Source organism: Simochromis diagramma, unplaced genomic scaffold, assembly GCF_900408965.1.
Source record: "Simochromis diagramma unplaced genomic scaffold, fSimDia1.1 OVJJ01000321.1, whole genome shotgun sequence".
In the NCBI taxonomy this organism is placed as follows: domain Eukaryota; kingdom Metazoa; phylum Chordata; class Actinopteri; order Cichliformes; family Cichlidae; genus Simochromis; species Simochromis diagramma.
The window spans coordinates 7,491,848-7,505,262 of record NW_024386772.1 but is presented as its reverse complement, the minus strand read 5'-3'; the positions used below and the strand labels follow the sequence as shown (position 1 = coordinate 7,505,262).

The window sequence follows — 13,415 nt, the reverse complement described above, 5'->3', positions numbered from 1 at the left end:
TTCACTTTAAAAGACCAAACACAGTAGAAGTTCCCCATATGAACACCTCAAGCGCAATAAACAGGACGAGGCTCATAACCTTTTTAATGAGCTCAATTTAATTGCTGCCCTTTCAAATCATTTCAATGCAAGGAATGAAGAGTAACACATTTACAGCAACTTCTGCCCTAAACAGATGTGAGAAATCCTTTCTCGGGGAGCTATTCAGACATGCGTCACAGATAAAAGAGCCACTGACAAATGCAGATGCAGCACTTTTGCGACATTGTTTTGATTAAGTGCGTATTCATCCATCCACATAAATTTACAACGCATTTAAACTGTTTAGCTGCTTTCAAATAACGAGGTAAAACTACAAAGAGAAAATTCGATCTAATAAGTTTAAAAAACAAAAGATTTCTTACCAAAGGCTAGTATCACGTCTAATATACTTCACATTAATATGTACTGACTATGTGCTGAACTCTATTACCAGATGTTGTCAGTGGCCTGGCTTTAGCTCACCTCCAGCTGACCGCTACACAACAAAAGATTAGTAATTATCAAAAGCATTCCTGTGTCAGCTGCCACTCGTCTGAGAGGTCTTGACAGCTTGCGTAGCACTCCCTGTTACTCTGATTGTAGCCTACCACTCAGGGCAGGGCTGCAATACTTGACAGTCACACTGTCATGGTGAGTTTTAGCCCTCTGATGTAGAGCCAGAAAGCACTCCCATGGGCACGGCTGCGGATTACAGAGTCTTCACACATTATTTCATCACTCCAACTTCAACCACGTTCATCATTTCAACATGACCCTTCTTCCAACTCTTGTCCAACATTTGCTGGCACACTTACCAAATTCACACTGACAAGAAATCTACTTTCAGAACCCATTAGAGTTTAGTTTTTAATTAGCACATCAAACAGCAAGTTTACTTGCAAATTTTATGATCTAATTTTAAAATTCTGCTTCTCGTTAAAAAAGGATTTGGCGCAGAAGGAAGGTGGTTACAAGTCTTTCTTCTCTGATTTAATGTAGTAGGGGTAACTGACTATTTGATATTAGGGTTAATCTTTTGTTAGTCTTCCTTTTAGCTAATGTCTCTGTGTGCAGATGAGGCACAGTTGGATGGAAATTTGACTGGATGTGTATTTGTTTTTCTGTGTATTAGAGAGAGTCAATAGAGTAACTCAGCAGGAAAGATCATTAAGCACGCTGCCTCGTGGATCCTGTGGTGAGGCTAAGCTACGCAACGTCAGTTTTGATGCCGCATTTCTATATTCTGGTCTTTGTCATCTTCTGCTGATAGATAGTGAAACTCTGTGAAGTGGATAGTTCCATTTTATACCAACTATAAGCTGAGGTCTTAAAAACCTTATTAGTCTCAAGAGAAAGACTTGATAAAGGCTGGAATCAAACTCTGTAGTAAGTAGATGTGTGTCTGAGGCTTAAATCGAATACACTGTAGAGGGGAAGTGAAATCTACAGACATCTGCTGTGTGGCAAAGTGTTATTAATGGTTCTCCTCTGTTCTTCTCTTGTTTATTCTATTCTTAGGGAGGAACTATTTCAGGTAGCGGGAAGTTTCTCCACTCCTCGGCTGCCTCCAAACTGAAGCACCTGCAACAAAACAGCACAGAAAAGACTAAAAGTGGCAAAAGAGAGGACTTCATGAAGGTCCAGGGCCAGCAACAGGTACAATTTGCCTTTGTTTTGCGCTGTTGAGGCCAAAACGCACTTGATCTGGCAGTGTCTGTGCATGATCCCTAAGATGGACAAGTTAGCTTTTAGGTATAACCATCTTAAGCACTTAATGAAGGCATATAACAAAATTGAGATATAAAAAACATGAAAATTACAATAATGATCATTATCGAATCGTACTGCCTTTATGCCCACAGAGTCACTGCAGTTGAAACTGTCAGAGGTTCAAAGAGAAATATGAAACTATCATTCTTAGTAAAATGCAACTGAAATATATAAAATCAAAGGTTTATTTATTGAAGTATGTAATTATTAGGGAAAAATGCCATATATACTGAATGTATACCAATAAAGTACATTTAATTTGACCAGATTCTGTTAAATTTCCTCTTTTACATTATACTTATGTAGTCATATCAGCATTTTGGGCATAAATATTTTTTGGAGTGCAAAAATCTGGGCCTACCAAAAATCAAGATAGAAAGGATAGTATTGATTTTGTTCTGTATTTAAGCAAATTTAATTGCTTTCTTCCTCAAATAGAGACATATTTTGCGTTAATGTTTACGCCACCTCCCCAACAACTTCAGCAAGCCTTCGTTCAGAGTTATTTTCTCGAAAGCAAGTGTGTGTGCATCCATTCACGTAATCCACTCTGCACCAGATCAAGATTAAATGGGCCTTAACTACCACTCTTCACTGCCACTGGATCCTTTCTGTGCCCCGCAGAACCACTGTCACCTTTCAGCGTGATACATTCCTCGCCCTCCGTGTATTACAGTCTGTGTAACATTCAAGATGCAAACTTAGCAGACAGCAGAAGCGATGAATTGAATTCAAAGCCAGTTTTGCCATAAACTTTTTAATGTCACATTATTGTGACAGGCTCATCATCACAGGAATGCCCAATTGGATCAAAGGATTTTCTGCAGGCACTGTCCCACAGAGAGATGCATGTCACACAGGTTAGAGTGATGAAGGATTAGCACTTTAATTACCTAAGCAGTGTTTCATGTCTGAAAGTCTTAAGTGGCTTCTAATTATATAATTTAAACCTATTAAAGTGTTGTTATGTATTAGCATTATGGACGTGCTTGCATCTTTAACAGGTCTTCACTTCTGTTTTTTTCTGAACTCTGACAGAAAATTGGGTATGAAGAAACTCTTAAAAGCGCTTGAGTTTAATTTATAAAACTTCATAAACTCTCTCTCTAAGTATTTGTTGTTATGCATATGCCTGACAGCTGGCTTTTCATTCTTTTTTCAGTCTCTAATATGCTGGCATTTTAGAGGTTTAAAGTACAGCAAAAGACTGGACATAAGGATGCTAGATGGCCTCTAGAGGCAAGGAAATTGAACTGTTGGAGCATGTCGGTCAAGTAAAGCCAAGAGAAGATTTTTACAGCATGCCGGTGCACAGGAGGGGAAAAAGGCTTAATGTCAATGTAATTTGAAAAATAACCGAAGCAGTGAAGTGCACCTAAACCTTCATAACCCACAGAATTTGACAGAGCATTCAGACACAAATTCAGTCTTAAAGATTGAAAAATGAATGCGTTAGGCAGACAGCCAGAGACTTGAGACATGGAGGGGTTTGGTTGCCTCATACTGAGAGAAGATTGAGAAGAATCTCTACAGAGCCATGTAATAATCACCCCTTGAGTCACTGGCAATCACCGATTATTCATTATGAAGAGGGCAGTTCTCTTTCCACCATAAAGTCTTTCAGGTTTCCTCTTCTTTATGTCTTTTTCTTCCCCTTTCCGCTTTCTCTACTCTGCAATTTATGCATGCTGGCCCTTTCTCCGTTTCACTCTTCCTCTGTCAGTCTCGCTCATTCCCCGAGATTTGGAAGCTGAGTGGATGCCTACACTTGTGTAATGAAAGCAAAATTAATCCCATTATTTCAATATGACACTCACAGGCAGCACAGTCTCTATGTCCACAAACTTCAAAACAGTCATTGTGAAAAGATGCTGTACGAGTGAAAGCGCTATCCTCCGAGGGACGGTGGACACTCAAAGCTAATTGTCGGCGTGGGAAGTCGGTGCCAAGCAGTTAAGGGTAGCAGCATACCACAACTGTGTGATGAATAACAAAGAGGAACAAATAACCAGCTGGTTTAGTGTAGGAGAATAAAGAGTCAGCTGTGGTAGGCGCTACAACAGCCAATAACTCTATTTTGTATTATTTTTAACGATGAGGGACTACTAGTCCCTTTGTACATTTCCAGGTGTTGTATAAAGACAAGTGAAAAACAATTATTCAATGCAAAAGTGCACTTGATATAATAATTGGCCACTTTATTAAATTGATGTTAAAATGTTGGTAGGCCTCCATTTTTAAAAATGCTGCCATAGTTTGTTAGCTGCTTTAAGGCTGAAGAGGTTAGGTCAGATACTTGTCCTAAATATCCTAATATTCATTAATGGTGGCGATCCTCATGGATGAACATTTACAAACGGGCTTGCGTAAATGTGCAAACTGGCAGTTTGACAACAGTTTTGATGCACAGTTAACAATCATTGAGGAAATAAACACTGGCTACTTGTAATCTGGACCTCTACTACTGGTCACAAAGTAGCTCTATCGTGAAAGTTGTGCATACATCTGCACTCTTACCTCCCTATCTGCTCGGTTTCCTTCATAAACATTGTCGAGCATTCTTCTTCATCTACCTAGCAGAGCCAAAATTTCCATCTATTCTTCCGTCTATTTTCTTCATGCAGTTCAGGGTTGCAGGGGTGTTGGAGCCTCTCTCAGCTGTCATCGGGAGAGAGGTGATGTAGTCCCTGAACATGTCACCAGTCTACTTGAAAGCTAACACAGAGCGACAGACAGCCATTAATATTTACACCTTTGGCCAATTTAGAAACACTTATTAACCTGCCTGTTTTAGGCCGTGGGAGGAAGCTGCCAGGGGGAAATTTAGCACAAAAATGGTCTTTTTATCTTTGTTGTGACCCCTTGCTCTTGTTATGCACTGTGACAATCCCTATAAGTGAGGTTACCATTACCAGTTCATGCTGCAATGTGGATAAATTGCATATGGATTTTTTGCATGTACAGTGTAGTGTACCTCGTGTAGTTTACAACCATAACAAAATAACTCTCAACCAAATTTCATTGCTTAAAAAACAGCTACTTGAAAGTGTTTTGGGGTTTTTTTGCATTTTTGTCATTGTAATAATGTAATCAGTAAACAAGGCAGCAATGGTGGTGCAGTGGTTAGCATTGTTGCCTCACAGCAAGAAGGTTCTAGGGTTCCACTGCCCGTTCTGTGTAGCGATTGCATGTTCTCCCCTTGGTTTCATAGGTTCTATGTATACAGAAGAAAATAGATGGATGGATATCAGTGCAACACAGTTTTTGCTCTACTTGCTGTCAGACTGTGTTTACTGTAAAAGGTCTGCTATAACAGCAACAAAACTATAAAAGAAGAGTTCAAATTGGTGAATAATTGCATTAAGGCTATACTAGTGATACTTATCTGTCTGTCTGAATGTCCTTGCATCATTAACTCTATACATATTTTTGAAATCTTTTTATGTCAAATGAAAATGGTGCAGAGCCTGATAATTTAGTTTAAAGATGGATGGGGCAAAATCTATCTACTAAATCATTTTAAATTCAGTATAATGAACCAGCTGAGCAAAGACTAGGCAGGAAAAAACATGCTGATTATCTGCTGCTCATCTCATCAAATTATCAAGGCGGCTGGCTGATTTGCATACTGCCTTTAAGAGCTAATTAAGAACTTTTGCCTAATCCACATTTTACTTTACCTGGTATCTTTTTTTTAAAACCCTCAGTGACATCTGGCGTGTCATCTTTCTGAAGAGAAATTCGACTTGCAGCTGATAAGCAAAAACAAAAATATGATGTATTCTTTAATTTTATGAAACCTTAAAGTTTAGCTGATATTTTTGAACTGTGTAAAATGTGGCAATGACTACAGTTAATCACAGTGCTTCCCATCAACATTTCACCACCAAACTCACTGCTAATTTTTAAAAAATATTGTTGTTTTAACAATCAGATGTGCCCAGCTTGGGTGATCTCTCTCCTTGGCACCGAACTCAAGGTAAAATGGGCTATTCTCTTAAACATCTGCTGTTCGTAGCTCCCTAAATGGTCCCAAACTTTTACCCCTCCTTCCATTTCCCCTTGGTGTTTTTAGATTGTTCTCTTTTGTCTCTTCTTGCCAAACCGTAATGACATTTCTGGGGCATTTTAAATAGGGTCCAAACCAAAGGAACGAGGACAGCACTTCAGAGTCTCCTGATGGTCTGCTGTCCCCTGCTCCAGCTACTACACGAATAGACCTAAATATCTGAATACATTTAAATATCTTTACCGCACAATGACACTTTCCTCCAGATTGCATGAAAGGCAGCTGGTGTTCATTCACTCGTCATGACTAAAAGCCAGCTGGAAGGATAGTTTATTATTTTTAAGATAAAACGAGACCACTTTTTCGTTAAACGCGGGTCCTGCCGTTTCAAGAAAAAATACTGATTGAACATTGCGGCATTTCAATCACCATAAATTAGAATTATGGGGTAGGGATAAAGTTGGCCAGTCAGATTTTCGTAATGGACTTGCTACACCTTACCACAGTATAAAATGTAGCTTTAATTCCCCCTGGAGAATTAGTTTCTTTTTTAGATTTAATTCTAGCGTTATCTATGTGTATTTGCAGGTGTTAAAATTAACAGAGCTTTTCTGATAGCGCCTCGTGCCGCTGTACTCGGGCTGCTTGCTCAATAAAGCTATACTGAGACATACTTAGACCATTTCAGGCATGTGGATCCTTCAAATCAATGTGTTGGATAAGAACAGACAGTTCAAAGCCACAATTTCTCTCCGTTTGCTTTGGCACAGATCAAGGAAGGCATGACAATGTGAATCACTTTCACGCTGCAAAACCCTATTTCCATTTCCCATTTGGGCACTTATTACTTCTGGCAGTAAAGCAGGCTAGTTAAAGGTGTTGGGCATGAGTTGGGGTTAGTAGGGGACTATCCATGGAGGTTATCATTTGGCAGGCAGGTCTGAGTGCGTGAGATGAAGGGGTGCTCTCCTGTACTCGCAGATCAGGAAAAAATGCGTCCACCAGGCTTGAGAAGAGTTCCTTGAGCAGAAGGAACAGCCCGGCTCTCTGGGAACGGTTGGCAGCCCAGGATCTGGAGCTGCAACAGAGCAGATGAAAGCCTCCCAGCAGTGCAGTCTAGACTAGCACACCTGCTGTCTTTTCAAGCAGAACTAATTCCCGTAAACCCAAAACAAACAGAATAAAACTTTTATAGCCACAGAAATCAACTTTTCTCCTGTTGCTTCATCTGAAAAGTACAAAAACACATTTTTTGCCATATATTAAAAAATGAGTATTTACTTTTTAAAATGGATTTGCACATGAAACACAGAAACTGTTCTCTCAGATGTAGTCTGCTTAACAAAGACGGACAAATACATGTTGTAAACGTATTGCTCACAAGTCTCAATCTACTGTTGAAACAGTGCCATCTAGTGTCTCATTTCTGCATTACACAAAAGGACTGAAAGTGAATGTGTACATTTTTAATGAGTCAACATTAATAAAACAAGTGTCAAAATAAAGGTGGTCAACAGTGTCATTTGCCCACTTTCACTGTTGCACCTTCTCAGTGGTATCAGTGATTTTGTTTATCACGTGTAGATGGCAGCCTGTGTCGTGGCTTGCATCACACAATCTGATATCAACCTGAATAACAATTTCCTGTGTTTGTTTCCTGTTCTGTTTTCACTCCCCTCCCCTTCACTACATGTTTCTTCTGACACTTGTTCCTGCGGTGCAACCTCACCTACCCCGTCACCCCGTGTGAACCTGTGCTGCCCTGCACCTCCTGGCCTGCCCATCTACCCTACCTATAAAACCTGCAGCAGTGAGCAACCTGTCCGTGTCCAGCATCTTCAGTTTCCTTCTTCTCCTGTTCACCTGACTCCAGAGATACACACAACCATCTGCTCCCTGTACCTTATCAACTACTTTCATATCCCCAATGTTTACTCTGATATATGGTCTGACACCCAGTCTGTGTAAGCGCGTGTGTGTGTGCGTGTGCAAGCATGCTTGCGCAGAAATGTTTGAGTGTAATAGTAAGGGAAGGTGCTGCAGGGCACAGTACCCAACCACAACCAATTTTAAGACTTTCATTTTTCATGATTTTTCCCTTCGACCCCTGAAAACCTCATCTCTTTACATTCCTCCTCTGCTCCCTCCTGTCTTCTGTGTCCCTATTCTACCTGAAGGCGAAAGGGACCTACAGCACCAGTGGCAACATTGAGCCATACCTCTCTGGCATCAAAACGGGCATTTTTTCAGGCCGAGTGGCCTCTCCTGCGGCAGCATTTGTTCCTGGTCTGAGGAAGTACCCCCAAGAGGGGGCGATGCCTGCACTTACAGCCTCCTCAAGCCAAGCAAAGGCCCTCTTGGCAAGCCTATCTGCTTCCGGCCTGAGCGCTGAGGCCTTGCTCCTTTCCTCCGCCCTTCGTCATCACCGCCTCCTACGTGAGCAGCGAGCCTCCTCCCTGCCCCTGCCCAGCAGCCAATCCTCCTCCCCTACTCCAACTGCTACCTCCTCCTCTTCATCCTCGCCAAGCACCCCGACTCCATCCCTATCTCCCTCCTCTCCCACCTTTGGTTCCTTTGCCTTCTCCTCTGGAGTTCTCAAGCCCAGCAGGCGTAGCCTCGACAGCTCCAGCCTCAACAGGTCCAAGGATGGTGGCAACAAACCTGTAAAAAAGGACCTTTACCCTGGCAACAAGTGATGAATAGGAGGAGGATAAGGACTTTGGATACAGTTCTCAACCACAACCATCACATCATGAACCATAAAGATGAACTAGCTGCATTATGGAACAATATTCTTTATATTCCAGCTCTTATAAGATTTTTTAATTTTTCTTTTCTTGTTTTTTCTGCTTCCTTTTATTGCACAGTCTACCACAGTGTAAATGGAGTCACAGTTTTCTTCACGGACAAGTTTCCTACTCTGATCCAGTACCTTAGATCTACTGCAGTTCTCCCACAAAGTCATTCTGTCACCTTCCCAGATAGAGAGTGCACAAACAGGCCTCCCCTCCCACCAGCTACCTGCTATAAGCTGATGTGGTCTGGCTGTATTTGCTGACAGCACCATTCTCACATACATACTCTCAGTGGGTTGTTAGTGGCATAGTTGAAATATCTAGATGGTGACTTTGATCATATAGAAAAAAGAGCTGCAATAATCACCAAGTGAGTTCAGTAGTTGTGTGTGTTCAGGATAGTAATGTTTTGACTTACCTGCATCACCTGACAGAATGTGATTCCACTCGGAAAACAAAAAAAAAAAAAATTCAAAAAATCAGAAGGTGGCCAAGGTGATGAACGAGGTTTCAAGCTGTTTAGTGTTAAAAGGGCATTTGTGGCTTTTTTTAAATCGCCTGTTTTAAACTCTAAACTGGTGCTATGTTTTCCCCTCTGTTTGTACAAACTGAGCTTACACAATTGTTCTCCCCCTCCTGTCTCGGAGTCGGCTTTAATTTAATTTTGCATTTTAATCTAGATTTACAACCCTACAAATGAAATACTTGCATCAGCAATTAGGGACATTTAAAGTACATGTCTAATTGGAAAACTGGAAACTGCAGCGCATTCACAAGAATGCAGAGAAGGCAGCAGTCCTGAAATAGCACAAGTCTTTTTAAAGAAACGACAAAGAGGCACGGTTACGCAAACAGAAGGGAAAAGTGCAAACGATGAATTGTATTCAAATGTTGGTTTTCATATGTGTGTATTAACTAGTTAATTATGACAATCAGGATGTTTCCACAGTAGCATCTTCTAGGTTGCTCTGGCATTACAGAGCCTGACATCACAACCCATCCCAAAGACTTAAGCACACACACTGATGAACAACACACAAACACACAGTCTCTCTCTCACACACACACTTGAAAAAGCAACCTGTACAGCACAGACTCACTTATTTTTTTCTTTCAGCCAACCTCATGTGAATAATCATCGTAGGTCACATCTGTTTCACCACTTATAAAGAGCACTCTGGTAAATTATGCTATATTAATCTGATCTCACCAGATCTACACTGATAGATTCTTTCTTTTGGGATACTTGAGTTCAAAATTAATCACATCAAACTTTAGGCCTTATTGTAAAATATAACACATTCTGTAAACGAGCAGATGACACAAAAAGCCTAAAAGTGAGTCTTACAAACCAAGAGCGACACGAGAGGAAAGTATTGAAATTTAAAGCAAGCACAGTTGACTCTCAAACACAAAATCCCCAATTAACGAGAATTAACTTTGTAATTCTTTTTAATTATGACAAGCACAAAGGACGAAGCATTCCCATATACATTTGATATACTACACATTAGATTCCAAGTATCGCTTTGGTTATATTACCTGCATTTTGAATCATGAAACTTTTATGAATGAAGGCCTTCAGTGTTTCTCAATGATAGAAACTCAAGTTGGGATTATTTTCAAGCACATCAAAGGTGTGTCAGTGTGAACCCTGCACGAGGAACCTCTTTGGAAGCTGCCTGTCCTGCGTGTTTGCCTCGAGGCAGCCTGCTGGGGAGGTGAAGTAGCTGAATGGACCGTAACCGACAAAGTGATTCTTCTCAGTGGTTCTCCAGCATGACTGTGTGAAATCGATGCTTTGTGGCATTGAGGTTTAAAACATGTGAAAAGGGGCTCATGTCAAAGAGTAGGCAGCTTTAGGAGAGGGGATTAGTTTGGGGACATGTGTTTGAAGGATACTTTAATAAGGCCGGCTTTAACTCGTCCTGTATCCATTGAGAGCGCTTGTGAAATAAAAGACCCAAAGAGATGAGAGGAAGGGTCTGACAGCCAGAGGGCACTTCTTTCCCTGCCCTCTTCACTTTGCATTCTTTGGTGTGAAGGATCTCTGAAAGTCAAAAGTGCTCAGCTGATGTTATCCAAGAACAAAGTTTGACAAGCTTCAATTATGAACAATGTGTGCAATATATAATTAGCGCTCTTGCAATTTTACCAAGGCAGTGCTCTTTGCCTTTGACATACTCCTGCCTGCTTATCTACAAGGACCTGTAACCATGTTTTTCCCAGTGCCTCTAAGACGTTGCTCCTGCCAGAAACCCCCCCAAATGATCTTGTATTACAGTAGTAGATCAGCAGCAATGACAGAATAACCCTTTTACCCAAAGAAGAAGCTGCGAGAACTGGTTTGTTCCCATTTTTCGCAGATAAAAGAAAACGGCACTTGAAATGCAGTGTGTCAGGTTGCAGCAGTGGCATTTGACTAAACAATCCCCAGCTCTAACAGTGTGCACAACTGCAAGCTCGCAGCACAGCGAATTAAGTCTCACCCCTGGGTGCTCTGTAGCTCTGCCAGGCAGGTTCAAGCCCCGGGTTTCATATTGAGTGAAGTCAAATGAAAGAAATTCACTTACTCATGCTGTTCCACACTCAAATCTATAACTCTCCAAGTTAAATTTGCTGCATTTGCGTCTGGTGAGCAATGGGGAGGAAGCATGCACGCTTGGCTGCTTTCCCCCAAGTAAAGTCTGAAATGAAACCCTCCCAGAATTGCGTGACAGTGCTCTCTGGACTTTTTTTTTTTTTTCAAGACAAGTGTTAGCGGGCTGTGATTTCAACATGGCTGGAGGTTTAGAGGGCATGTCGAAAAAAACTCACAGTGGATGCCTCTGGCAATCAGAAAAACTCAAACTTGAAATGAAACATACAAGAAATATACATATATAAATATATCTAAGTGAGATGTTTGTGTATGATAATATAATTGTGAAGAAAATGTGATATATATATATATATATAATATATATATATAGGCCTAGATTAAATTATATACTGTAAAATGTCATCATATCTTCTGTTTTATATATTAGTGATCATTTTGTACAGATTTTTCTTTTTTTAATTCATTGAGAGATATTGCATTTCACACTGAGATTATTTATTCATATGCAGAACATTTTTATATTTGTTTAAAATCTCTGTATAGATAAGAGTTAGCCTCTGTAATATACTCTGAAGTTAGTTCATTTTTAAATTCTAAATTTTTCTTTACGAACACCAAGTTAGATTTTATGTAATTTTAATTTGTAAAGAAAACACACACACACACACAAAAAAAAAAAAGCTTTTCCCTGAAAATACTCGTCCAGCTCGTGTACACCTTTGCCTCTTTATGTGAAAGGTCACTTTAAGATATAAGAGGCTGGACCGGTGCCTGTGTGTTGGGCTTATTTTGCTACTGTTGTTTTATTTTGGGAAGGGTACTTTTTTCTGTAACTGTGATCAGTTTCTGTTTTATTTTTAATTTTGTTTTTTCGTTTCTCCCCATTCTGTATCGTGATGATTGACCTGGTATTAATGATACTGGAGATGGTCGGAAACAGATGTAGTAACTGTGAGTTTGTGGGCCTGAAAGCGTCATACAAGGCCTTGCTGCTTTGGAAAAAAAAAAGGAATATTACTTGGCTTTAATTTATCTCTGTGTCATGCTTGGCTGTGAACAGGGATGGCAGGAATGTGGATCCTCAGCGCAGACAGATTCAGGCAGGTGGAAGCTCATTTTTGTTGCTTATATTGCTCCACCTGTTCCTCTGAGTGGCTTTACATAGCAGTTATGCTAAACCATAAATGTAAAAAAAAACCAGAAAGTTGGATTAATAAGGAAATTATGTGGAGTTTTATGAATTTAACCTTTTATCTTTTCTTTTGCCATTGTATCTTTTTTTTTTAAATATAATGAATCTACATTCTATAGTATGTATATGAGATTTTTACATGAATGTGTGGATGTTCCAAACTCTTGGCATCAAAAGTAGAAAAACAAAATTGACTTGTAAATAGGCCAAGTCATTCCTAGCGAGTTCAACAAATTGTTATGTCCAAAAGAAGATGTTTAAATAATAAACTATGACGATGGGTACAAAGGTATATACAAAACAATGCATGTATAGTCTCAAGCAATCGCACGGTGATTTTAAAAAAAATATGTTGTCTACATGTTTTCTCAGAAATGTGAGAATAAAGCAGAGAAGGGTTCTATGTTATAGGTTTACAAACATGAAGGATGAGACATTATTTTGGTATGTGTGACACGGGCATGTTCAGTCTTACTGTGACGTTATGTGACAATGATGATAGTGGCTGAGAGTGCAAAAAGGAGTCAGGAATGCTTGAACGCACCCCAACCAGAGAAGTCACCAGTGATGGTGTCCTCTTTCCACAGAGTAACTCTCCCATTTGTAGAGTAGTGTGATATAAGAACAAAAATAATACAGAAAATAGATCTATGATATAATGATACATAAATTTAAAAGCCTACTGATACTGGAGATACTAATTTATCAGTGTGGATGCCATGATATTCTGTGAGAAATGTGTGTGTTTTTCCTGTGAGAAGACAGCAGGCAGTTGAACCTGCCTTCTTTTGTACATAAGTTGCTGTGATTGTGTGTCAAATAAAGTGCAGCTCTCTTGTACAGTCGTAGTGTCTGATCTTGCTTTAAACTGACTTGTCAGCAAGTGAAGCTTTTTAGCCTTTTACCAAAGCCTCTGCAATGGTCCTGTGGCATATGGCTTGCCTGCTCAACCTAATATCAAATATTGTATTATATGACAGATCCAGTAATCACAGACCTCTGAGACTATGGTCACAATGGTTAAAA

The 13,415-nt window shown here is 40.0% G+C and overlaps 1 protein-coding gene across 3 annotated transcripts in view; it reads left to right on the top strand.

The window, feature by feature from the left end:
- The window catches only part of si:ch211-278a6.1 (SRC kinase signaling inhibitor 1), a 79,635-nt gene extending 72,360 nt beyond the window's left edge, over nt 1–7,275 (top strand). For all 3 annotated transcript variants that reach the window (XM_040046167.1, XM_040046178.1, XM_040046171.1), the window contains one exon: nt 1,540–7,275. In XM_040046167.1, the coding sequence (XP_039902101.1) occupies nt 1,540–1,707 (168 nt within the window). In that variant the 3' untranslated portion in view covers nt 1,708–7,275. The remainder of the gene's footprint in view (nt 1–1,539) is intronic.
- Nucleotides 7,276–13,415: the final 6,140 nt, after the last annotated feature.